This window comes from Sminthopsis crassicaudata, chromosome 3 (genome assembly GCF_048593235.1).
Source record: "Sminthopsis crassicaudata isolate SCR6 chromosome 3, ASM4859323v1, whole genome shotgun sequence".
NCBI lineage: Eukaryota > Metazoa > Chordata > Mammalia > Dasyuromorphia > Dasyuridae > Sminthopsis > Sminthopsis crassicaudata.
The window spans coordinates 54201033-54227638 of NC_133619.1; the positions used below are offsets into that span (position 1 = coordinate 54201033).

The window sequence follows — 26606 nt, forward strand, 5'->3', positions numbered from 1 at the left end:
ATTCAAAATATCCAACTCTAAGGTTAGATTAGTGCATGATATTGCAGAAGTGGTTATTCCTTTAGCCAATTGCAATCACTGACAAATTATATATAATGATTTTCCCTCTTTTAGATATCCCTATTTACCTATTATTTTATTATATGTATGAAACTATTCAATCTGTTTCTTTTTATTGATATTATGACTAGCATATTTTTTGTTCTATTTGATTATTACATTATTGTGCCAGTGCTCTACTGTTTCTGTATTTGAAGTCAGCCTATCAAATGTTGCTTTGCATTTATATATGTGTATTATACAAATAGAAATATAATACCTTTCTGCATCATGGCTTTCCCCAATGTGGTTTTGCATAAGAAATTAAATGGGAATTTGAGAGAAGTCTTATGGAAGTCACAGACAACACATGAAGGCCAAGAGATGACACAGAAAAAGTTCAGAAACTTAGAATGTATATACGTAAGTGTTATACATGTTCCATAAAAGAAAAAAAATCAGTCTTCTCTAGTGTGAAGAGAGGGTCAAAAAATATTGTGTGAATTTTCCAGAACTCAAGAATGGGGCCCCAACTTCCATGTTGTGGAAGGGATAACTGTATTAAAGGTAAATTGTACCTTTAGATGATTTTCAAGGGACTGAAAGCTTTTTGTCTTGGGGAGAAATGTAACCCAAATTTTGAATATCTCATAGTGATTATATTTATTATTACCACAATTTCAAGAGCCCGAAAGGAAGCATATACAAAGAAATGTGTGTAGAAAATTTGGAGGTTGGTTGAAAAATTTTTGATGCTAAATTAGTCAGGGAGAAGTATTTGATCTGTGATCAGTAAAGTTCTGGGAGGAATCTGTGAGAAAGACAGATAGGAAGGAGTCAAACTAGGTACTATGGTGAAGAGAATTGGGCCTAGAGTCAGGAAGAACTGAGATCAGTTGCAGCCTCAGCTACTTACTAGCTGTGTGACTGCACAAATTACTTAATCTCAGGTTACCTCAGTTTTCCCAACTGTAAAATGGGGATAATAACACTTAAGTCCCAGGATTTTTGTGGAAATCAAATAACATAATATTTTTTTAATAAATATAAAGAGTTTTGCAAATCTTAAAGAGCTTTATTTTTTGTCATGATGTTAGACACTCCTCACCTTGATGTTATATGGAAACTTTATAAAGAAAATTCTATAAACAGTTTATGAGAAATTGTAAAGATGTTTGGGAAGACTATTTTCTGTGACAACTGAAGATTTTAATATATATTTAATCATAAAAAAACAAGAGTAGCTAATTAATTAGAAAATGATTACAATATTATTAATGAGAATTGAATTATTCAGATATCCCCTTGGATTTCTACAGAGTCAGAAGGATGAAATTAAATAGATAGCAACGAATCAAGGATCAGAAAGGTTGGTATACACAGGAAATATTCAGACGCTATAGCCTTATTGTGGGAATTGCATCCTTTTTAAAAAAAAAACATATACATACTATTTATTTGTGAGTGTGCTTTATTCTCCATTGTAGGACTGTAAATTCCTTATGGGCAGGAACCATGTAAATTCTGATTGTCCTATTCCTTAGCCCCAAACTTTGCACCTTGTAGCAATAAAGTTCATTAAATCATCTCAAGTATCTCAAATACTTTCCAAAAGATGAAGTTCATGATCTATAATTATATTAGTGCTATTATATGAACATAAAATTTAGCATGTATGTATGTGGATATATATCTATATATGTACACACATGTGCATATATACTTTTGATAAATGATTGACTGATTAATTAAATAAGAAACAAGTAACTACTAACTGGTAGTTGAGGAAGGTTGGCAGGTAGTATTGCAGAGACAGAGGTAAGATTTACTAATACTAACACTAAATAGCTGTGCAGGTGCTCTTACTGAGACTGATCTGTGATCATTCCAGGGATTAGAATGTCGACTTAGAGAAACAATAGATTAGATCAAGCTACTGGTAGCCCAGAGGCAACGTTGGATTTCATAATAAGACTGCATTTACCATCACATCAGACAATGATAAAAGGCAGAGTTATGTAGCAAATAGAAAGCTTGGTAACATTGTCTAAGGGAAAATGGGCAAGTTTTTTCCCCTTCCTTTTTAAGTCAGTGGTGTATACCAATTATCCATGCACATACTATAGTAGGTGTAGGTAGATTTAACCACTTCTACAGGGTGATATAGGGAGTGAATAGGTTGTGTCCACTAATTTTAGTTTCAGTGGAAATAAATGCTAAGTAGGACAATTCTTGGAGGAAAAGATTTAGGGATGTAATTCTGCTAATAAATTCCAGTGATTACTTATTACCTTTAGGATCAAATACAAACTCTTCTGTTGGGTATTTAAAGCTCTGCATTCCAATCTATCCTCCCAGGTTTATTATATATTGCTTTCCTTCACATTCATTCTGGTTTTAACCAAACTGCTGTCCTTCCTGTTCATCCTTCACAATATTCCATTCCTTGCCTCTGTCTTCACACAAATCCCCAGTCCCCTCAGCCATACCTGGAATGAACTCCCTCTTAGAATCCCAAGATTACTTGAAAGACCCCTTCCAGTATGAAAGATCCCCTACTCCTAAAATTGTTAGTGCCTTCTCCTTGAAATTATTTACTACTGACATTGAAAGTACCTATTTATACAGGCAAACCTTGGAGATATATCCTCCATGTTGATGGCAGGGTTGTTGATTTCTTTCCTCCTTCCCTCCTTCTCTCTTTCTCTCTCCCCCTCTGGAATTCCCTCTCTCTCTCCCTCCTTTCTTTCTTTTCTTTTCTTTTTTTCTTGTTTTTTTTTTTTTTTTTCCCCTGAAGCTGGGGTTAAGTGACTTGCCCAGGGTCACACAGTTAGGAAGTCTTAAGTGTCTAAAACCAGATTTGAACTCGGGTCCTCCTGACTTCAGGGCTGGTGCTCTATCCACTGCGCCACCTAGCTGCCCCTGTCAATTTCTTACAATAAGACAATAATTAATTCTGCCACATCAATTGACTCTTTCGTTTGAATGCTTAGAGATCATTTTAGGATTATTAATTGGCTTAATTTAAATTGTGACTCAGGGAATAGGGAAGCCCCAAGAGAGGGACAGAGATGGGGGAAGAGCCCATAGGTAGAGCAATCAGAACATACATAACGTTTATCGATTGTGCTCCATATTATATGGGTGCAAATTCATGGCTCTTCCAAACAATTACTATAAATAACATCTAATATCATTGATCAAAAGTTACCCTAATAGATATAATAATAATGAAAGATATAACAAAAATGAAAGTTTTGGTAATTGCAAGAATTACCAAAATGTGACTCAGATACATGGTGTGATTACAGGCTATTGGAAAAATGGTGCTGATATTTGTCATAGGATTGCCACAAAACTTCGCTTAATTTTTTAAAAAAGCAATTTCTAGGAAGTGCAATAAGACAAAGTGCAATAAAACAAGGCACTATTATTTTCATATCCCTTGTCTCCTTTAAGAGAATGTTTCACTTTTATCTTTTTATCTCCACTGATTCATATGACTGGCACACAGGAGAAGATGCTTCATAATGCCTGTTGGTTGATTGACTACTAGAGGGTCAGTCCTACCTCTTATTGTAGGACAATCTTGTTTCTAAGCATCATATCAGTAGCCTCAGGCAGAGAATCCTTAGGATATATACCCTCTAGTCAAACACATCCATTTACATATGGTACTGGGACCAGTGTAGAAAGACCAGACTATTCTCTCCCCTGTCACATTTAAACCCTCTTACCACTCTATTTTAGATGCAAAAGAAAAACCATTTGGAGATGAGATGCACAGATATGGTTTTTGGCTTAAATGTCCTAAAAAGGCTTTTTCATGAAAGCCTTTGGTAAGCTGCCTCTTAAGCAGAGAGGTGGAAGAATTTCAACAATAATATTTAGATGGAATAGCCTCAGATAAGCAAGCTGATCATTTTTCCTTGAGGACAAGGACCAGGGAGGAGGAGGATGTCCTTTCTGCTGACATTTTCAAATGATGTTATTAGAAAATACCAGCAGCAAAGAATGTTCTGGATAATATTTTTGAAAAAAGAAGAAACTCCCTGATACATGGAGGAACTAAATGAATGGGGAAATATCTCTACCTTTAGTCTAGAGATTATTTCCCTCAATTTTGGACTTGTGTTTCTCTTCAGAATTCTATTTTTAAATTTTGTACCTTTGCCCAAATGGGCCTGCGTGTCTACAACACTCTCTATCGCTGTCTTTGCTTTGTAGAATTCTCACCTCCTTCAGAGCTCTGCTTAGGTAGTGCCTACCACAGGAGACCTTTCCCCTTGATTCATTCTCTCTCTCTCTCTCTCTCTCTCTCTCTCTCTCTCTCTCTCTCTCTCTCTCTCTGTCTCTGTTCATATCTCTCTCTCTCTCTCTCTCTGTCTGTCTCTCTCTGTCTCTGTTCATCTCTCTCTCTCTGTGTCTGTCTCTCTCTGTCTCTGTTCATCTCTCTCTCTCTCTGTCTGTCTCTCTCTGTCTCTGTTCATCTCTCTCTCTCTCTCTCTCTCTCTCTCTCTCTCTCTCTCTCTCTCTCTCTCTCTCTCTCTCTCTCTCTCTCTCTCTCTCTCTCTCTCTCCAATTCTGCCACTCTGCCTCTCTTATTCTATTTCTGTAGGTAGCTTTCCCTCCTTGTTTCTCTCTTCTGTCTCTTCTCCACCTCTGTCTCTCTCTGTCTCTGTCTTTGTGTCTCTTTGTCTCTGATTCTGTATCTTTGTCTCTGTCTCTCTCTGTCTCTTCTGTCTCTCTGTCTCTCTCTCTCTGTGTCTCTGTTTCTATCTCTTCTGTCTCTCTGTCTCTCTATCTCTCTATCTCTCCCTCAATATCTCCCTAGACTAAGTCCAGTTCAGGCCTTGGAGACTCAGAGCTTCATAAATGTTAATTAAACTGAAATAACCCCAGATGTTAGTGTAATACTTTCCAGTTTTCAAAGCACTTTCACCTAAACTCTTGATCCTAAGCCAATCCTCTGAAGTTCATGGGGAAGTTATTTCCCATTCTGTACAAGAGATAATGGACTCAGAGAAATAAAATAACTTGTTCAAGGTCACATGAAAGTAAGTGGGAAAACTAGAATGTTTTCTACTACTCTGATGTTCATTCTTTTTTAAAAAAAACTACAATATGCTTCTTCTATTAAATTGTATCTATGCTGCTAACTAATTTTTTGGGCCTCAGTTTCTCTATCTGTAAAATAAAGGGTAGAAACTATATGATCTTGAAGGTCTTTTTGACCTCTAAATTCCCATGCTCTATTTTTATTTCCTACTTGCAGACTAGATAAACCCTTTCAGGCAGATCACAGATGACATTCGGTTTAAATCAAAATTTATTAAGCACCTATTATGTGTAGAACATCTTAGTGGATAAAGAACTGACTTTGGAGCCAAAAAAGTCTGGATTCATGCCCTTCCTCCATCTGTGTGTGACTGCTTGTGTGACACTGGACAAGTCATTTAACCCTTTAGTGCCCTCAGCAATTCTCTAAAACTCCAAGTTGTAGAGGAGATACCCATCTACATAAAGGGAGCTTCCTTACCCTTATCTTCATCCTGGAATTCCTTAAACCACTAAAATCACAGCTTTTTTTCCTATCTCAATCCCTGCTTTCAGAGTGACATGTTAGGTACTGGGAGAGGTACAAAAATCTGATAATTCATGGAGTTTAAAGGGAGAGATATGTCAAGCAAGTATAAGAGAAAATAAGACAAAATTAACGCATGGATAAGCAGGATGGTGTCTGGAAAGAACACTGCATTCTGAGGTAGAAGGATCTGAGTTTGAAGCTGAGTCTAGGCCTTTTAAGCCTATTTATAATACTTGTACTAGCTTCACATGTGATTGTGGGGAGGATCAAGTGAGATAATATATGTAAAATTCTTTTTAAAATCACCATCATAAAAATAACATTCAGCATTTAATAGATCAACATTTATTAAACCAACCGAATATTTCTTAAGCATGTATTCATTTGCCAACTGTGCTAAGGTCTTCAGAACTTGAGGAGAAGCAAAAAAAAGGGGGGGGTCCTCTGTTTTTAAGGAACTTACATTCTAATTAGAGGGGTAACATGTAAATAAATAAATACATACAAAATATAGAATAAATGAAGATAACTTTGTAGGTGAAAACGCTAGCAGTTGAGGGGCCTGGGAAAGAACTCTGGTAGAAAGAAGTATGTGGTGATGTTGAAGGAAACCAAGGACTCTAAGTAGAGAAGGTGAGGATGTACTTGATGGGCAGGTAGAGTCACCTAGGTAAGATAGGAAACCCAGGTGATTTCACAAACTATATACGCAATCAACTACAAAGCTTAATTATACACTTATAGCCTTAGACTTATAATCAAATAAAACTTAAGACTAAATTAAATTGAGTGCATATTTAATGATATGCACTTACTATTATACCAAGTGTCCAATGATATGGAAGTAGAGAATGGAGTCCAAGACAATTTTCACAATTTTGCCTAAGCCCACATCTGCAGATAGTCCAACTATCCAACTATGTCTTCATGGTAGGACCCTCTTGGTCGGGGTTCTCAAACTACTATGGCCGGAGGGCCACATGCCCACTGAGGATGTTTATGCAGTTATGGCAAATGGGCTGAGGGGCGGAGACAGAGTATGAGCTTTTGTTTTTACTATAGTCCGGCCCTCCCACAGTCTGAGGGACAGTGACCTGCCCCCTATTTAAAAAGTTTGAGGACCACTGGTCTTGGTCTTGAAGTACTTACTCTACAGAAGAATGAAGCTGGAATAAGTAATGAGGATATTTTTTATCTTGAAAAATGAATTGGGAAAGCTAACATTTGAAACCAAGATGGCTCTATATGAGCCATCACATTATCATCATTATCATTAACAATCTCTAGAATTTATATAGTGTTGTGAAGTTTGCAAAATACATGACACATATCTCATTTTATCTAAGCCTGGGAGATGTCTTGTTATTAATCCCATTTTTAGATGAAGAAACTGAGGCAGATAGTGTTTTAAGTGGCTTGTCTAGGATCATATAGCTAATAAATATCAGGATTTGAATTCAGATTTTCCAGAATGCAAATCCAAGTGCACTACTTAGTTGCTACCTAATATATTCCATACTCATACATGCTATGTGTGTTGCTGTTGTTCAGTCCTATCCAGCTCTTTGTGACCCAGTTTGGATTTTCTAGCAAAGATTTCCTTGTCCAGCTTATTTTACAGATGAGGAAACTGAGGCAAACAGGGTGAAGTGACTTGCCCAGGGTATCACAGCTAATAAATGTCTGAGACCAGCTTTGAAATTAAGGAGATGAGTCTTAATAACTCCAGGTCCATTGTTCTATTTATTGTATCACCTAGTTGATCCATAAAATCAGTCACTAATCATCTGCATTGGGCCCTAAGGTGAGAGCTCCAAAAGGGAGTAGGAGTTCATTCTAAAAGAACCTATTCAAGTCTAATAATTTAAGGAAAGAGCCTTAAAATGGCTTAAAGGGCCCCTAGGTGACTCAATGGATAGAGTATCTAACTTGACATCAGGAGGACTTGAATTCAAATGCAGCTCTAGATACTTATTAGCTATGTGATCCTGAGCAAGTAATTTAATCTCTATCTGCTTTTGTTTCTTTTTGTGTAAAATAGGGATAATACTATCACTCACCTCATAGGATTGTTGTGAGAGAAAATTATATATATATATATATATACATATATATATATATATATATATATAGTAAAATATAATATAAATACTATTATTGTGATAAAGATATGGATATATCTCTATATCTATCTTATTTATCTCTCTATCATACATCTATCTATCTATCTATCTATCTATCTATCTATCTATCTATCTATCTATCTATCTTAGGCCAGAGTTGAAAGCTGTAATGAAAAAATAATAGGTTATTTAGGGCAGAGGAAGGATAAGGCAAGGGAAGAATGTGAATTAACTGAGAGGAGATTCAAGAACTTCAGCTACTTGGAAATTTTGCTCAGGACTTTCTTTTCTCAAGGAAAACCACTAATATTTAATACATACCTATAATTTTAAAAGGACTATGTTAGATAATTTGCATGACCCAGAAATCAGATGGAAAGAGGTCATTCCATGATAGAGATTCTTAAATTTTTTTGTGTGTGCCATAGTTTAACATCCTTTAGCAGTCTGATGATTCCTATTGACCCCTTCTCAGAACAGAATTTTTAAGTGGATTAAAATTTAAAAAACATGCAAAAGAAAATAATGATATTGAAAATTGCATTATGGTTTACAGACTCCCAGATTAGAGTCCCAGCTGTAAGGCATCTACAGCCTACACAAAGTACAGCCATTATTGAATTTTTGTGAGGTCCACTTGCCATCTCTCCTTCTACCTCCTCCCCCATTTTCCCATTTTCCTCCTTCCTTCATCTGAAATAATGAGGTGAAATGAGGAAGTCTGAATTAATTTTTACCACACCAGGAACCAAGTTTCTAACCCTACCTGGACACCCAGGTTAGAAGAACTCCCGTCTCCCTGCTACATATCTCCTAACCAACCCCAGCTCCAGAGTGTGTATAAAACACTTTTATAACCTTGAGAACACTATAAAAATGTCCACCATTATTATTTTTGTAATGATGTCTATGGAAACCTAAAAGAAGCTTTACAGAGACAAGTCCAGATCCAGTTGATTAAAGCACACAGAAGGTATGAGTAGTAGTGCTCTGTGTTGGCAACTTTGCAGAAATCATGTGGGTGGTCTGGCGTTGAGTATTCTGTGTTTGAAAAATACCGCTAGATTTCGAGAGAATTTTAAGAACTGGACAGGGCCTTAGAAGTTATCTATTTGAAACTCTACTCGAGTATGAATTCATTCGCTCGACGGCTTCCCAGACAAGCAGTTATCCAGTGTCTATTGGAATGCAGCCACCTTGCTTTAAGAAATGTTAAGACTTCATGTTGATATCTCTTTTCACTACATAGAAAAAGACAAGTGCTATTCAGAAGTCTTTCTGGTCTAGTTAATTGAGCAGGTGCAAAGAAGTGAAAAAAATCTTTTGCTTTTGAATTGGTTATAATGTATTTCAGACAACGGGACAAATCTGAATATGAACTGACTAATGTCAAGCAAATTCATCAAGACTCAGTAGAGCATATTAAAACATGAGAGTAGTAAAAAATAACAAGAACATTTTACAGTATAACTGGAAATTAGAATAAACAGAGGTTGAGTACCACTATCTCAAGGATAATCTTTAAATACATTTATAGAGACAGCTTCCTTCCATACTCCTGGATGGTACTCAAAGTGATTTACTAGAACTACATTCACTCTCCTTGAGAGAATGATTTGACAAGGTCAAAAATAGGCCAGGCATTTCACTGGCACATTCTTCCTGTGTGTCTCCTGGCATTGTCTTAGCTAAATTTCTCTATGTTAAGTAAGGCTAGTACATAACTCATAATCGATGAGAATGCCTATAGATCTTTCCATGATGTCAAAGGGGTTTTAATGGGCCTGTCCCTGGAACTAGAAGTGTAAGCCTTGAATTCTATGTAACCAAAGTCCATTTGTGTTCAAAGCATCTGCATGATCATTCAACAAAATTAAATTAGTCAATATTTATTGAGTACCTACAATATGCAGAGCAATAACAGGATCCAAAACTCTTTAGATTATTATTTCATAAACAAAACTCTGAATGAGTTGCATTGATTTTATGAGGTCTGTTACTTTCTAGTAGCTGACTCAAGGTAATTGGTAGGTACTCTGCTCACTCTCAAAGGTATAAACTTAATGTATCTAGATATAATTTCCAAATCATCATAATACTTATTTCTTTAAAGTGTTTTTATCTTTTCACTGACCTCTTTGAGTTCTCACAACTGTGAGAGGTAGGTATTAATCTCTGCATTTGGCAGAGGAAGTAACAGGCACAAAGAAGTGACTGTTTAATGTTACAACTGCTAACCATTCACTGTTAATCTCTTTCTTGAACTCAGGGTTGGCTGTGTCCAACTGTTTGCTGAGCATCTCTACCTGTTATTTCATCAGCACCTCAAACTCAACATATCCTAGACTAAACTTGTCATTTTCTCCATTATTGCTATTCCTCTTTTCAATGTACCTATTTCTATCAGACACTACCATCCATTATCCCAGTCACCTAAACTTTCATATAATCTTGGATTCTTCCTTTTCCTTCAATCTCAAATTCCCCCAACAGTTACTATTTTCAATGATCTCCCTTTATGCTATCATATAAAGGTAATGATTTCAGAGGAAAAAACAAACTTGGAGGACTTATATGAATTGATGCAATATGAAGAGAGGAGAACCAGGAGACTATGTATTCAATCTAAATGACTCATGATTTAAAAAAAATGCTACCTACTTTCAGAGAGAAAACTGATGGACTCAGAGTGCAGATTGGAGCATATTTTCTTTCTTTTTTTTTTTTTTTTTGCAATATGGATAATATAGAAATATGTTTTGCATGAATTCATATGTATAACGAGTATTTTATTTTTTCTCTTCTCAAAGGATGGGAGAAAGACTTGAGAAAATTTGGAACAGGAAATAAAATTTTTAAAAATGTATAATAGCTATCATATTTATATTCATCATCTCTCAACTCATCTGCTACCACCCATGTTCAAGTCTTTAGAGACAGATAGACAAATGGAAGAAACATTATTAAGTGCTTATTATATGCCAGGCACTGAAGCTCTCTTTAATATGCTTTTATTTACCCTTTCAGCCTTATTTTATATTCTTCTTTAAAGACCTCCTCCTGCACAGTCCCATCTCAATACATTCGTGCAGACTATTGCTCATGTGTGAAAAGCATCCTCTTTTCAATTCCTTATTTATAATTATTAGTTTGCCCGACCCATTTTCTTTTCAGATCACCCAGCTCAGCTGGAAATGGCCTCTCTCCCGTCTTAAATTTTTCTCTCACCTGGTTTGAATCTGATATGTGACTGGGGGATATGAAACAAGAAGTAGGTTTTTATTGGACCTCCAGCTGATTAGCTGGTGAAGGTGAAAAAGAAGCCTCATCTTGTCTATGGACTCAGTTTCCTTCATCTGTAAAAGGGGACTATTATTTATATCACTCTTCTTAAAGGGCTGTAATGAGAAAAGCACTTTGTAAACATTGCAGTGCATGGTAAATCTTGAAGTGTCCTTATTCTTTCCTTCCTCCTCTCTCACATTTTAATCCTTTTATGCATACACTTATGTCAAGGCCCCCTGATTATCCAGGAGACTTCCTGGGGGCAAAGATTGCCATCTTTCGTCTCTGTTAAATGTCTTGCACATTGGAGGGATTGCCAAAATGTTTGTGGAAATGAATTCCTTGCAGAACTGGGGCCGAAAGTCAGCTTGCTTGATTCCCAGCCATGATCCCTCTTCCGCCAGAACACCTTGCTTACTTTAAACTCAGTTTAGTAACTGGAGCCTTTCAAAACAATTTTATTTTCTTTCAAGCACTTTCTTTGCACAACTACTTCCTTTCCCTGTATACTTTCCGCGTAATGGAGAGGAGCTTCTCCACCAAATTTACAACAAAGAGGATCTTTCTATCAATCCTTTGTCAATGAACAGGGAACAGAGAAAGTTCTACTTATACGTACGTTCAATTGTCCTCTACGCTTTTACCCACCACACGACCCCAAGCTGGACAGCTCCATTCCCACACAGCACCAGAGCCACCCGAAACCGGGCAGTTCCTCCCCCTCCCGGCCCCACTGGCTTTCTCCAGTGAGTCCAGCTGCCCTCCGAGCGGAGCGAAAAGGGGGCGTAAGGGGCTCAGGGACCGAGAATAGCAGCCACAGCCCCCTGACTCACCTTGCCCATAGCGGGAGCCGCCACAAGAAGTAGCAGCAACAGCAGCCTAGTCAGCGGCAACACTGGCAGCACCCGCCCGGACGCGCCCCCGGGGCTCATGTTTGCGCCAACGGCACTCAGAGACCCAGTACCATGCACCCTCTCTCCGCTTCTCAGGATCGGCTCCCCATCCCTGCGCACCCCGCCCTCGTTCTCAGCTCAGTTTGGGGGCCCTCGGGCTGAAGAAATTGGGCTGACGGTGCTTGTGAGTTTGCAGGGCGGGGACTGAGCGCGCCCTCTCCCCCGTCTGGCGGAGACCCAGCCCCACTGTCCAGTCCCCTCCCCACCTCCTCGTCCCTTCTGAGGCCTTGGGCAGCGGTCCTGGGTGGGGAGAAGCGCGCCACAGGTCCCGCCCTCAGCCTCTTCTGGGGCTGCCCCCACCCGGGGGCGCAGCGCCCGCCCGGGAGGCTGGCAAGGGTGGGGGGGAACCGCTGCCCTCCCGGGGGGCCAGAAGGGAGCAGAATTTGGGGAAGGCAGTAGCGGAGCAGGGAAGGTCATGGTCCCCTGGTTCTGGGTAGCCCAAAGTCCGACGCTACCACCCGCCGGGGCCGAGCAGGGCGGGGTGGGGGCTGTTTTAGGGTGGGGTGGAGGGAGTGGTCATCGGGGCCGCGGGCGCATTGGCCGGGGGAGGCGCGCCGTTTGCGAGTTGGTGCCGGGCTGGCTTTTTGCTCCGTTTGGTCTTCCTCGCCTTCTTTTCAGCTCCCCTTCCCTGCCCTCGTGAGCCCCCCAGCCCCGGTCACAGGAGCTTGGCATGAATGTGTTTTAAGGGGAGCAGGAAATCCACACCCAATTTAGGGGCGAGGTGGAGGTAGGAGATATGCGCAGGACCTGCGAGGCTGTGGCGGCGGAAGCGGTGGGGCAGCTCCGGGCACGGCGGGCACCAGCTGGAGGTACAGCTCAGAGCCGGGGTTTTCTCAGCCAGGGAAATGCCAGTCCGCTTGGCAGTGTCCAGGGTTCGGGGGCGCTGCAGCTGGGGGGGACACCTGTGGAGGAAATGATGGGAGGGGGGAAGCCATCTAAGGGCGCAGGAGCACTTGGGGTAATGCAAAGTGGGGGGGAGGGGGTGACAAGTTTTTTTCATTCAAGTGCCAACCCGCCAGGCTTCCACTGGATGCCTTCTCCCGGTTCTTACGTTGATTTCTTTAGGGGGGTAGAGTTACGGATCTGGCAGAGGGATCCGGAGTTGGCTCAGCCTCTGACCTCCTTTTGGCACGCGCTCTCCGGAGCCCTGGCACCTTGTGAAATGCCAAGAGCGGGAGATAGCTGAGTGGAAAGAGAACTCATCCCTTTCTTTGCTGCTTTGAGGTAGCTTTTCATGCAGAATCTTATCTGCGGAAATGCTAGGCGGAAAACAAAATCTCCAGCCTCGCTACAGGCTTTCCCTCAAGAATTGGGCCAAATTGAGGCTTGGGATGCATTTACAGCATCTATTTGGCACGTCTGTAACTTTAGGTGGGAACAGTTTGTAGATGACTTTTTATTTGTTAACTTCCTCAAGAGTTGAATTTCAGCATCAAGTCAAAGGTATGTGGTCCCCAATTTACTTTGGGAAAGACACCATCGTTGCTTTCCATTAGGATCAGAATATATGAAAAAATATGTTTTGAAAAACCTGCAAATGCTTTTCAAGAAATTTTTAGTGAATGTGCAAAGTGATAGATGGCAATCAAAATATTAATGGTCATAACCCATTCTCTGACTATGCTGAATAAGTCTATCAGTGGACAAGGATTTATTAAACAGGTATGAAGTACCAGACCCCAGCAGGCAGTTTAACATGTCAATGAACTGTGTGACTTTTACCAAGTCATTTTTCTTAATTGCATCTGAACATTTCCCAGAGCCTGGATCCAGTGAGCTGGATTTGTCCATCGCTCATCTTATCTGCCTATTTCAAGAAGTTTTATTCAAGATGGTAGGGACCTTGTCAGTCTCGCTCATAAAATTAGAGAAAAGGAGACATCTTTCGAACACAGGGGCAACTAAGTGTACTAGATAGAGCACTGGGATTAAAGTTAGGAAGACCCATTTTCCTAAATTCAAATCTGACCGCTGACACTTATTAGCTGGGTGACCCTTAGTAAGTCATTTAATTCTGTTTGCCTCAGTTTCCCCATTTGTAATGAGTTGGAGGAGGAAATGACAAACTCTTTGCCAGGAAAACCCCAAAATAGGGTCATGAAGAGTCAGACAGATCTAAACAACAAAAATTGAGCACAAACTGCTTTATCAGGAAATTGAAACGCTCCAGGGCTGCTATAAACAGACCGCAGAAGTAAATTGTAGAATTGAGATGACTGTCCCTATTTCTAGAGTTTATTTTGGGATGCAGTCTCCAGTGTGTGACTTTTCCTGCCTTTCCTATGAGATAGGACAGCAGGTGTTGTCTTCGAGAAATTGGATAGTACTCTGATACTCTTAAGTGAACTGCCATTAAGATGAATAGTGATGTTACTTCCTGGGGGGAAAAAGCTACCTTAAAGTCCCATGGAATGGTCTTTGTTTTTTTTATGAATGATACATCCTGGAAGGTTTCCAAATTTAGGCTGACACTTAGTGGCAGAGGCAGGGTTACTTAGAGGATCAGAATTGGCTTTGTGATTCTATTTGGAGCAGGAAGTTGGAACTACTATAAGTCATATTTACTGCAGAGAAACCAGAAACTAAAAAGGATTTCAAATTGAAATCTAGCATTATATAATAGCTTTGTATTGTAAGATTGTATTGTAAAAATATGGATAGCTGAAGTAATACTAGAGGCCAGTAATTCTATCATGTGGGTGTTATAGGAAATAGAGCAGCAGCATCTTTTAAGCCTGTCTACTTGAATCAAGTATAAATGACCCTGTCAGTTTATTCCTAACTGCAATCAACTGTTTCCATCAGTATCTTTCCTTATATTCTAAAAATCAAGGAATATATTTTCTATTTTGTCACCACACAGTTCTTCTGATCATATGGTTCTACCCCACAAGGTTGTTGATTGACCAAAATCTTACTAATTTTAATTTTTCTAGTTTGGTTTGGTTATATGAGTTTGAGCAAGCAGATGAAGTAGAGGCAAACAATTTTAATTTGAAAAGAGCAGAAAACCATTTCATTTGGGTGTTATATGTGACACAAAATTAACAAAGTGCAAAATAGTTATTTGTAAATAAATATTTATGACAATTTTTATATACCACACACTGGAATTGCTACACACACACACACATACACCACACTTGTTTAAATTTACAAACTCAGAATCAAATCTGTTATGCTCTAATGCCCAGTACTTAAACTCTGGTTTTGTGACCTCCATATGGGGTCTCATAACTGAATATGGAAGTGACTTATTATCAGTAAATATTTGATTTGCATACTTATTTTATAAATCTATTTATGTAGGATCTTGTAAAAATTTCTTGGGTCAAAAGGGATTGTGAGTGGAAAAAGTTTAAGAAGCCTGTTTTAATGGATTCACTATAAAGAAATAAAATCACACAATTCTTCCTTGAAATCCAATTCTTTTCATAGATGAGTAAACTAATAATATTTTTGAAAGCAGTACTGCTCTGCAGAGTAGGATTTCATTCTTTAGAAAATAATTTGGTAGTCCATCTATAAAGATTATTCCATGGAAGAACTATTTAACTCTTTTTAAAAAAAATCATTTTATCCAGTTACATGTAAAAGAAACTTTTTTTGATTATACATGTACACTGATTTAAAAAAAATATTTTCTTATGAACCATGTTGGGAAACAAAAATCAGGGCAAAAAGGAAAAACTACGAGAGGAAAAAAAACAAGAAAAAGGAAAAAAGTGAACATAGAATGTATTGATTTACCTTTAGACTCCATAGTTCTCTCACAGGATGGCATTTTCCATCCAAAGTTTATTTGGATTACCTTGGATCACTGAACTGCTGAGAATGAAGTCTGTCTTAGTTGCCCATCACACGGTCTTGCTGTGTACAATGTTGTCCTGGTTCTGCTTGTTTCACTCAGCATCAGTTCATGTATATCTTTCTAGAACTTTCTAAAATCAGCCTATTCATCATTTTTATAGAACAATAGCATTACTTTCACATGACGTTGTTTATTCAGCCATTCTCTGATTAATGGACATCTACTCATTTTCCAATTCTTTGCTACTACAAAAAGAGCTACTACAAAAATTTTTATACTTGTAGGTCCCTTTCCCTCTTTTATGATTTCTTTGGGTTACAGAACCAATAATGGAATGACTGGATCAAAGGGTATGCACAGTTTGATAGCCCTTTGGGCATAACTCCAAATTGATCTCCAGAATGATTAGATCATTTCACAACTCCACCAACAATGCATTAGTGTCCCAGTTTTTTCACATTCCCTCCAATGTTGAACTCTTAACATGTATTAGCTTATTAGGATGAAATCTAAAATTTTTAGGAGAAATGACATCATACCACAGCCAAAGATTTATAACATCACATACTTGTTCTAGCATAGTTGAGACTATTCTAATGGTTATCTTTTTCAAAAGATTCAAATCAATACACTAAAACATAGTTAAACTTTAAAGTCCTACTACTAGACAGCTAGGTAGTGTGCTGGATAGGGCACTGGGTTTGTAATCAGGAATACCCATCTTCATAAATTCAAATCTGCCCTTAGATACTGTGTGATTTTTGACAAATCACTTAATCCTTTTTGCTTCAGTTTCCTCATTTATAAAATGAACTAGAGAAGGAAATAGCATATCATTTCAGTACTTTTGCCAAGATTTATATCAAATGGGATCACGGAGAATCAATCCAACTATAAATGACTCAACAACAATGATTAGCTAGGAAAGTACAATGGTTGGTATGGAGGATAAGTTTTGACATCAGGAAAACCTGACTCATACTGACTATGTGATCCTGAGTTTAACCACTCAATGCACCCAGGAAACTGTAAGTATCTAAATTAAATATGAATTGCCCATATATTTTAATGGAAACCCTATTACACTGAAATCACATACACACACACAACTCTAAAATTCAGAAATACTTCAAGATCTCATAATGCTTCACTTTAAAAGCAAACATATGCTGTAATATGTAAAGGTAATGGGTTTATTGGTTTTGTGGGTGGAAAGGACCTTGGAGGCCATCTAGCCCTCATTATGATAGAAGAACTGAGATGCAGAAGAGTGAAAAGACTTGGGATCACATACCTGTCAAGGACTTGCATCCATATTTTCTGCCTCCTCTCCAGAACTTTTCTTTTTTTTTTTTTTAATTATACATTTTTTTGACAGTATATATGCATGAGTAATTTTTTTTATAACATTATCCCTTGTATTCATTTTTCCAAATTATCCCCTTCCTCCCCTTGATGACAGGCAATCCCATACATTTTACATGTGTTACAATATAACCTAGATACAATATATGTGTATAAATCCAATTTTCTTGTTGCACGTTAAGTATTAGATTCCGAAGGTATAAGTAACCTGGGTAGATAGACTGTAGTGCTAATATTTTACATTCAATTCCCAGTGTTCCTTCTCTGGGTGTAGTTGTTTCTGTCCATCATTGATCAACTGGAAGTGAGTTGGATTCCAGCACTTTTCTCAGTGAACTGCAATGCATCTTAATGCTGATTAACTGAGTCTGGTTAATGGATGACAAATGAAAAGCATTTACTGCATTGGATTTTAATCATTATCAAAATGACTAAATATAGCTAAATTTATTTAAAATTCTTTTTTTGTAATTCCAGCACATAATTATATAAATGGGATGATATTTAATTTCTCTTGAATTTGATAATTTTATAGCAAAATGCTCCTTATTTTTTTTTCTACTGTTTAATTTTGACAAATGCAAAATGCTAATGTTTGAGAAAGCTTAGATGCCATCCAGTTAGATACTGTCATTTTTTTTTTTAAACATATAAAGCAGCACTAGCCATGAAGTCAGGAGGACCTGAGTTCAAATTTTAACACTTCCTAGCTGTGTGACCCTGGGCAAGTCACTTAATCACAATTGCCTCAACAAACAAACAAAAAACAAATAAAGCTCATAGTGACCTTGTGGCTTGTTCAAAGTCACCCAGCTAATTAGTTGGTAGATCTGGTCCCCATTTCAATACTCTAGTACACCAGCAATACATAATTTCATTGGTGGGCGGATTATGGTAGGCTCATAATTACTTGGTAATAGGTCTTTGAATTTTGCTGTTGCTAAAAAATCCATCCCTTTCTGACCAATATGATGATCTAAAGTTAAGTAGCCTGGTCCTTAGAAAACAGATATACAATCTATCCTTGGGTCTGGTATCACAGCCTTTATAAATCCGGTGGAAGCAGCCAGAGTTTAGACTGTTCCAAATCCTAACACCATGAACAGGCATGAAGAGTAAAACTTTGTTAGAGGTGAGGTGAGAGAGAGGGAAAAAAAGTTCTATTTTGTTTCTATTGTATCACTAAGTAAGAAAAGTACTAATTTCTAATGTAGTAGTATGGGGAAGAACATTTTACTTGTAATTGTGACATTCTATTTGTTTTGTAAAGTCATCTAATGGTAGTCAACTTGATCAATCAACCAATATTTATTAAGCTTCTACTATGTGCTAGAAACTAGGCATATAAAGACAAAAAGTAATCCTTGACTTCAACTTTATATTTATTATATTATATATTTTATGTTATAAATCATTATATATTTTAATGTATTGTATAATATATAACATTATGCTATATAAACTATATTATTATAAATATATACTATATAGCTTATCTTATATACTATATAGTATATCAAGAGAAACTTACATATCATTATAAATTATATAAATATTATATATAAATATTAAATAGTATATATATTTTATATAAATATAAATATATACTATATATGTAATACAGTATATATTGTCATTTATATATTACATTATATTATGTAAAGTACATATAATATATCAACAATATATTATATACAATATGTGCATATATTATATACATGTATAATATATAATATAATACATTATGCTGCAGGAACAAACATATGCAGATATTAGCACATATCAAGTGTATTTACATACAGTATAAATTCAGGAAATGGGGGAGAGAACGTACTTACTGGAAAGACCAAGGAAGTACCAGGAAGGTACTTCCCCATGTAGGAAGGAGTAGCAGGGATTCCATGAGACAGAGGTAAGAAGCAAGGACATTCCAGGTTTGGAGGACAGCCTGTGCCAAAGCATGGATCCAGACAGAACATCTTGTGTAAGGAATAGTGTGAAGGCCATTTGGTCAGACCAGCATGCATTCAGGGGAATTTGCATGTCCTCATATTTGGACTATGAACATTACCCTTTTTAATTTAATTTTGTTCTGTTAATGGAACACCCACCTTCATGACCTCTGGCACATACATTGTAAAGTCTAATATAAAAAAGTTAAATATCTCTTAATAGGTTGTCGGATGACATAACTTTAAAAAGTATAGTCTTACATGAAAACTGAATCTTATTCCATGTCCCCGGAATAGGGCTGGAAGCAAGGCATCTGTCCTATACCCCAATGGTGGTAGGGATGGTTGAAATCTTGGCGCAGTGCTTTTACTTTAGGAAGGTAGTATAGGGGCAGGAACTCTTCCAGGAGACCATCTATAAGGGAACAGCATTCTTAAGTGGGTTTCTCATATACATATAACCAGTCTATAACCAATCATTTTCAATATTTTTATAAATAGCTTTCCTTTCCCCATTCAGAGTTGCCCTTGAGTTTCATCTTAACTTAGATGAATTGTATCCAAAGGTTCTGGAAAGAAGTAGAGGCAGTCCTGTAGAGAAGATTTAGGATTTAGCTTTTTTTCTTATAATTTATCTAGCATGAGCCTCTCCTTTTAAAAGAAGTAAAACAAAAGTCAATATGGAAATTGACTTCTGCCAAGTCTCATAGTCACAGAGTGGGGGTGCAAAACCAGATTTTCCTATTCCAAAGTGACTACTTTTTCTCATGTGCTTCTAAGTGAAGGAAGCCTTTGGAGCATCCTGATGAAAGATCAAGAGGGAAAACTAATTCTGAAGCCCTCTCTAGAAACCTGTAGTTATTCACAACCACAATTAAATGAGGATTTTCAGATGATCCTTCTTGAAAGAAATATTCATTTTTATGTAGCTGAGGCTCACCTTCAGAGATCATTTTGGGTATAGTATCACAAAAGGATTACTCCAAATTAAAAGTAAGACCAACATGTTTGGAGGTGAAGCTTCAGAGCATAACTCCTGCCAATAATAATGTCATTTGTGGACAGTTAAAAAAGATAAAGAAAAAATACAAACCTCTAAGAGATGGGCAAGAATTCTGTAGCCTTAGTATTTTATATAGCCTTTCCATTAATTAATGTCAGAAATAATTGTCCCTAAGATAAAATATTGAACATTTTAAGCTATACTTTTTTTCTTAATACAGTACTAACATTAATATTAAAATTTTCCTGATACTGCAGAATTTGAGCCTGGGACTTTCCTCTCAGAAATGCTTTCCCTGAAAATTTATCAATAAATTCACCCTACTGTTCCATAAAATTGAATGCCTGCTGATCTCAGTATTAAGAGACAGTGAACTATTACTTTGGAATTATTTAGATTAACTTTATTTTGCAGTTATATTCTTTTGTAATATGAAGGGAGCTATATTCCATTTGGAGTCTGGTTATTTCAGAATGGGGGCAATGTCTCCAAAGTAAAAAAACAAACAAAACACTTGGATAAGGCAGATCAGAGACCTCTGCATCCATTTTAGCTTACATTGGCTCCCCAGGATGGGGAGATTGAAAAGCAAAGTTGCTGTCAGCCAGATTGTCTTGTTAGGGAACTCCTTAAGGAAGAAAAGGATCCAAGTCAGTAGGCTGACCTTCATCATTAAATTAAAAAAAATACTCCTTTATCTAAATACTATCCCACCTGGTTTTTGCTTATGCAGAATATTAATTTAGGGTCATTTCTAATTAATGCACTAATATGTGCACAATTTTGAAATGATAGGCAAATCAATTTTCAGTTTATTTGATAGAGGAAACAAATAGAAACTCAGGGGATGGGATTAATATGAGAAAGAGAGAGATTATTAAAGGGACTTCAGTAAATACCAATCAATGGGCTTACTTTTGAGCTTTCTTTATGACATGGTCTACATTGCAAATTGAAATTGTCCTTGACGAAAATAGAAGTTGAACACATGAGGACCATAAATGGTTTTCTATAGCACACTCTATGTTCACACAATTGACTAAAAGGTATAGAGAAAACAAAATTCCACCCTCTTAGTTGCTGATTTAAAAAGCATTTGAGTGGAGCAAAATGAAACCTTAAAAGATTTTTAGTTAGCAATATATGATACATATGTATATAGATATGATGTACACATAAAACCTTATATAATATGTAAATGAATACATATGTATACATATATGTACACGTATAAGTGTACCCCACATATGTATGTGTGCTGGGGTGTGTGTGTGTGAGTGTATGTAAAAATCAAGCAGAATTTCTTGACAGAAACACAAAGATAACTTTGATAATCACAGTCAAATAAAGCACAGAACAGAAAAGTCATGTAGATTAGTGGAAAGAATTTGATTTTGAAACAGAGAGTTTAGGATCAAATTCTGATTCTGCTACTTACTGCTCATATGACCTTAGACACATAATACCTCTGTGCCTTCTCTAGCAGATGCTATACAATTGTGACTACTGAGCACAACATCACAGACTCTGAAGCATCAAAATTGGGTGGTGGGCCACCTATGAACAGTACACAGAGGACCATAGGCTTAGAAGTGCAAAAAACGCAAGAGATCATTGAGTGCAATCTTAGTACCATTTCACAAAGGAAGAAACTCAGACTCCAAGAATTTAAATGACTTTCTTGAAACCACACAGATAGGAATGGAAGCTAGGACTCAGATCTTCTGAATTGATTCCATTTCACTATGAAAAAAAATGACCTGAACTCAACTGGTCCTGAACTAACAAACATTCATCTAGCATTGACAGAAGGATGCTAAAGACCAGATAAAGAGTATATCATTTTGAGATAAAGAGATGCTCTTGAAAAGTTATTTTTAATATTTTTCATTTATTTTCTTATAATATGGCTAATATGGAAACATGTTTTTGCATGATTTCACATGTATAATTGATATCACATGTCTTGTCTTATCAATAAGTGAGAAAGAGATAGGAGGAGGGAAAGAATTGAGAGCTTAAAATGTTAATGAATATTAAAAATAAATAAGTTTGAAATAAAAAAGGAAAGGCATTATAAATTCTGCCATATAACTGCTCACCATGAAGAGAACTTGAGAAATATTTTAGAAACTGATTAAGCACATGAGAAATATTCTGGTCTAAGTTGTGATTGTACTGAATTTCAATCCTAGCCTTGTTACTTATCAGTGGTGAGATATTGGGTTAGTCACTTAAGTGCTCTGTTCTTTAGTTCATAGGGTTGTGGGATTATAGATTTGGAACCAGAAAGAAGCCTAGTGGACATCTAGTGTGATCTTCTCAATGGCCCAAAGTCACAAAGGTAGTAAATAGCTCTCAGAATTTGATGATTTACATGTTGCCTTTATAAAGTCAGAAAGTTAGACTTTTCATTCATAATGTCTTATGAATATTTTGAAATGTCTGTATACATACCTACACACACATATGGTTGAAAAGGTGTTTCACATATATGCATCTATATAATATATATGCACATACACATATTTCTATTTAAAGGAACACTTTGAAAAATCTTTTTTTACATTATTTTTTAGTTCATTATTTATTTTTGATGTTAATATTTCTGCTAATAAAAATATATGTTTTGTCCATTTTAAAATGTATTTTGAGGAGGGTAGAGTGAAAGAAAGAGAAGGTACATTTATTAATCACTTATGAGATGTCAAGTGTTTTACAAATGTCTCATTTAATCCCAATAACAACCCTGGGAGGTAGGTGCCCAATTTTACAAATGAAGAAACTGAAGTGACTTTCTCAGGATCACACAGCTAATAAGACCAGCCCAGATCTCTGTTCATTGAATCATTTAGCTACCTCTAGGAAAGGGAAAATAACGCCAGCAATTCTGACTTTTCCACTAATTGTATCAGACTTCTATAATATTGAATTTTTTTTAAAACTTAGGGTAGAATTACTTGATCAAGGAGAGTGTCACTGACACTTTAAAAAAACCACAAAAAACATCCAATCAAGATATTTGCTGGAAAACATACTTAATTCAAAGTTGAATCCCTTCCAGCTCTTCATCTAGTTCCAAAACATAAACTATCAATTGGACAATTCACACTAGATATCCCAAAGGCATTCCAAACTCATCAAGTCTAAAACAGAACTCCCTCTTTTTCCTTTTTCTTCCAAACTTCCATATTGACGGGAAGGGCATACAACCATCCTTCTGCTCAGCCAATATTCACAATGTCAGTGTAATCCTTGATTTCCAGAGACCCAATCAGTTGCCAAATTTTGCCATTTCTATCTTTGTAGTGTCTCTGGAACAGGTCCTTTTCTCTCCATTCCCACTACTATCATCTAGTTCAAGTCTTTGTAATTTTTTTGTCTAGATAATGGCAAAAGCTTCCTATGTGGCTTCTTTGCCTCCAAATTTCTCTACCTATTTCATCCTCTACTTGGCCATTAAAGTTATTTTCCTAAAGTAGAGGTCTGAGCATGTCATGTCATCCTTCCACTCAAGAAGACTCAGAAACTTGTGCATCATCCTTCCACTCAGAAAACTCCAGTGGTTCCCTACTATTTTTGCAAACTCTTATGGTTAGTATTTAAACTTGTTTAACATTTTATCCCTCCCTACCTTTCCAATCTTTTTAATATATTACTCTTCCTTCTTCCCCAGATAGCTAGGTAGTGAGTATAGGGAAGACTGGTTCTGGAATTAGGAAGGCTGAGTGCAAATCTGAAATCAGACATTAGCTTTGTGATCTCAGGCAAATCACTTAATCTTTGTTTACCTCAATTTCTTTATCTGTAAAAGGAAGATAATAATAGCACCTATTTCTCAGAATTATGAAGATCAAATGAGAAAATATTTGTAGAGTGTCTGGTGTATAGTAAGCACATTATAAATGCTGCTTCTCTCTCTATGCACTCTTTGGTGCAGCTCTAATTTTCTTTACACAAGACAATCTGTCTCCTGTCTTCAGGTCCTGGCCCTGGAAGTCTGGCATCTTTTCCCTCTTTCCTTTTTTTTTCCCTTTCCCTTTTTACTTTGAAGATTCAGTTAATGTACCAACCTCTATCAGAAGCTGATTCCCCTGATGGTAATTTTCTCCCTCATAAAAATGTCCTGTATTTATTATTTAAATATTTTGCAACTGCACAACATGGCAAAGACTTGGAGACAGGGAATCCTTAGTACAAAATCTGATACTTAGTAGGTAATTAATAAGTGCTAATTAATTTATTGATCCTATTAACTTTGAAATGCTCATGAAAATTGGGCACAATGAAAATGACTGGAAGCTTTAGTCGTAGGAGAAGTCATATCTAGAAGTGAAAAACAGTGAAATGTGACTTCAAAAAGAAAGAGGGGAAATGCCTAGTGGTCAGGAAATGATTAGATTGCTCCCTGAGCTGATAAAGCAGCTACCTTGTTGGGGGGCCCACCCACCTAGATGAAGCAGCCAATACAAGCTTTTTGGCCAAGGCTGAATCCAGAAGTGCTAACTTAGATAGAGAAGGGTAAAGTAGACAGGGATGTGCAAACAGGCATCTGGGCTACTTCTCAGACTTCCTAAGGAAATGAAATTGCTCAAATGGCGATCCTAAAATGGTTCTCAGAAAATAAAAGTGAAAAGAACATTTAGTCATTTACCTGAGCTTTTCCTCTTGAAAGAAAAAGGTTATTGTTGGGAAAAAGTGAGAAATGAATCATCAGTGCTACTTAATATTATTTTGATGGGGAAAATATTTCCATTGGCATTTTTACTCCATTATAGTAGCTGTTCCCATGAGAGATCCTAGCAGTTAAGCCACCATAGACTCAACGATTTCATGTATCACAAAGATCTAGGAGCAGGGTGGCCTTGTTTAGGCAGATAGAAATTAGATATAAGGGAAACAAAGCATCCATCAGGATAATATTTAATAACAATAACAATAACTAAGACTCATAATGTATATTATATGCTAAGGACTGTGCTAAATGCTTCATAATTATCTCATTTGATCCTCGAAACCACCCTGATAAGTGAGTGCTAATATCCCCACTTTACAGATGAGGAAACTGAGGCAAACAGAGAATTATAATGATTCTAAATAATAATAATAATGCTAACTTAGGTTACATGGCACTGGAAAAATGTTTACAAAGCACTTTCTAGACTTATCACATTTGAACATTTGAACAGAGAAGGAAAAGTGAGTCAGAGAGGTTAAATAATTCACCACGGGACATGATCTAGTACATACTTTTAAGGTAAGCTTTGAACTCAAGTCTTAACTTCAAGTCCAACTATACGCCAATGATTAAAGGTTCTCTTAGAATATAAGTGTCTCATGTTCCAGTAATAATAGCTAACATGTATGTAGTTCTTTAAGGTTTGCAAAGTGATTTATACATATAAACCTGTCTGATTCTTAAAATGACTCCATACATGGGTTCTTTTGCATCCACATTTTACAGATGAAGAAACTGAGACTCAGAAACTTCTGTATTGTAATATAATAGTAAATGTGTGAATTGGGATTTGAATTTATGTGTTCTTAACACCAGGTCCACAATTCTATTTTGCAGCCAAGCCGTTTTAGTCCAGAATTAGGTATATCTAATTTGGGATTGAGGGAAGAGAGAAGGGAGTATTGCCATCAGTTGGAAGTAACTTAATTCACTAGGGATTAGCAAACCAAGAGAGGGAAAGTCTGGATAAGTGAAGGAAGAGATGGAAGATGGGAAGAAGCCATAGGTTCATGAGACTTAAAACTTAAGGGAACTTCAGAATTCTTATTTTCCAGAAGATCTTTAGGAAGAGATAGAGATATTACATAAGTCCTTGACCTCCTTTTCCATCACTTCTCCAAAGTTCATTTTGAAGCCAAATACTCATATCAACCATGTTGACTATACAGTAATAGCCATATAGGTAGATATAAATGTTTATTTAGATACATACAGATAAATGTATACATATGTGTGTATGTATATATATGTATATATATATCTGTATAATTTATGTATATGGTTTATTGGAGAGTGATGCTAGGAGAACAACTTTTGGGAAATGGTTCTCGTTTTTCTTGGCTCATCCATTCAGGATTCTTGGATCCCAGTATGGATAGCAAAAACAGCAATTATATACTATGGCTACCTATTAGACACCCCATAGCAATAAAGGGGCTTCATCCTTTTCAAATTTAGGTTTGAACTATATGTTTATTTTGTTAACCACCATTAATTGCATCCTTTTGTTAAAATTAGAACCATCAACTACCATAAATTTCTCTTTTTTGAATGTACAATGTCACCTTTCCATTTAAGTCAGTGAACAAAACTACAACTGTTTAAAATATTTTTTTCACCTCCAACATATTAAATACACATGAAATCATTGATTCTTACTTGAGGTTTTATTGGTTTAATCCTATTTGAAACAAGAAAAAGTGTTCATAATCAAATATTTGTGGATGGAAAAAGATCAGTAATCTGTCTG

At 36.8% G+C, this 26606-nt stretch overlaps 2 protein-coding genes across 5 annotated transcripts in view; one reads left to right on the forward strand and one right to left on the reverse strand.

Moving 5' to 3' along the window:
* The window catches only part of COL4A3 (collagen type IV alpha 3 chain), a 147998-nt gene extending 135791 nt beyond the window's left edge, over positions 1-12207 (reverse strand). The window contains exon 1 of the mRNA XM_074298568.1: positions 11868-12207. Coding sequence (XP_074154669.1) covers positions 11868-11966 — 99 coding nt within the window. The 5' untranslated portion in view covers positions 11967-12207. The remainder of the gene's footprint in view (positions 1-11867) is intronic.
* Positions 12208-12508: 301 nt separating this feature from the next.
* The window catches only part of COL4A4 (collagen type IV alpha 4 chain), a 138665-nt gene continuing 124567 nt past the window's right edge, over positions 12509-26606 (forward strand). For all 4 annotated transcript variants that reach the window (XM_074298563.1, XM_074298564.1, XM_074298565.1 and 1 more), the window contains exon 1: positions 12509-12796. The gene's annotated coding sequence lies outside the window, so the exon portion shown is untranslated. The remainder of the gene's footprint in view (positions 12797-26606) is intronic.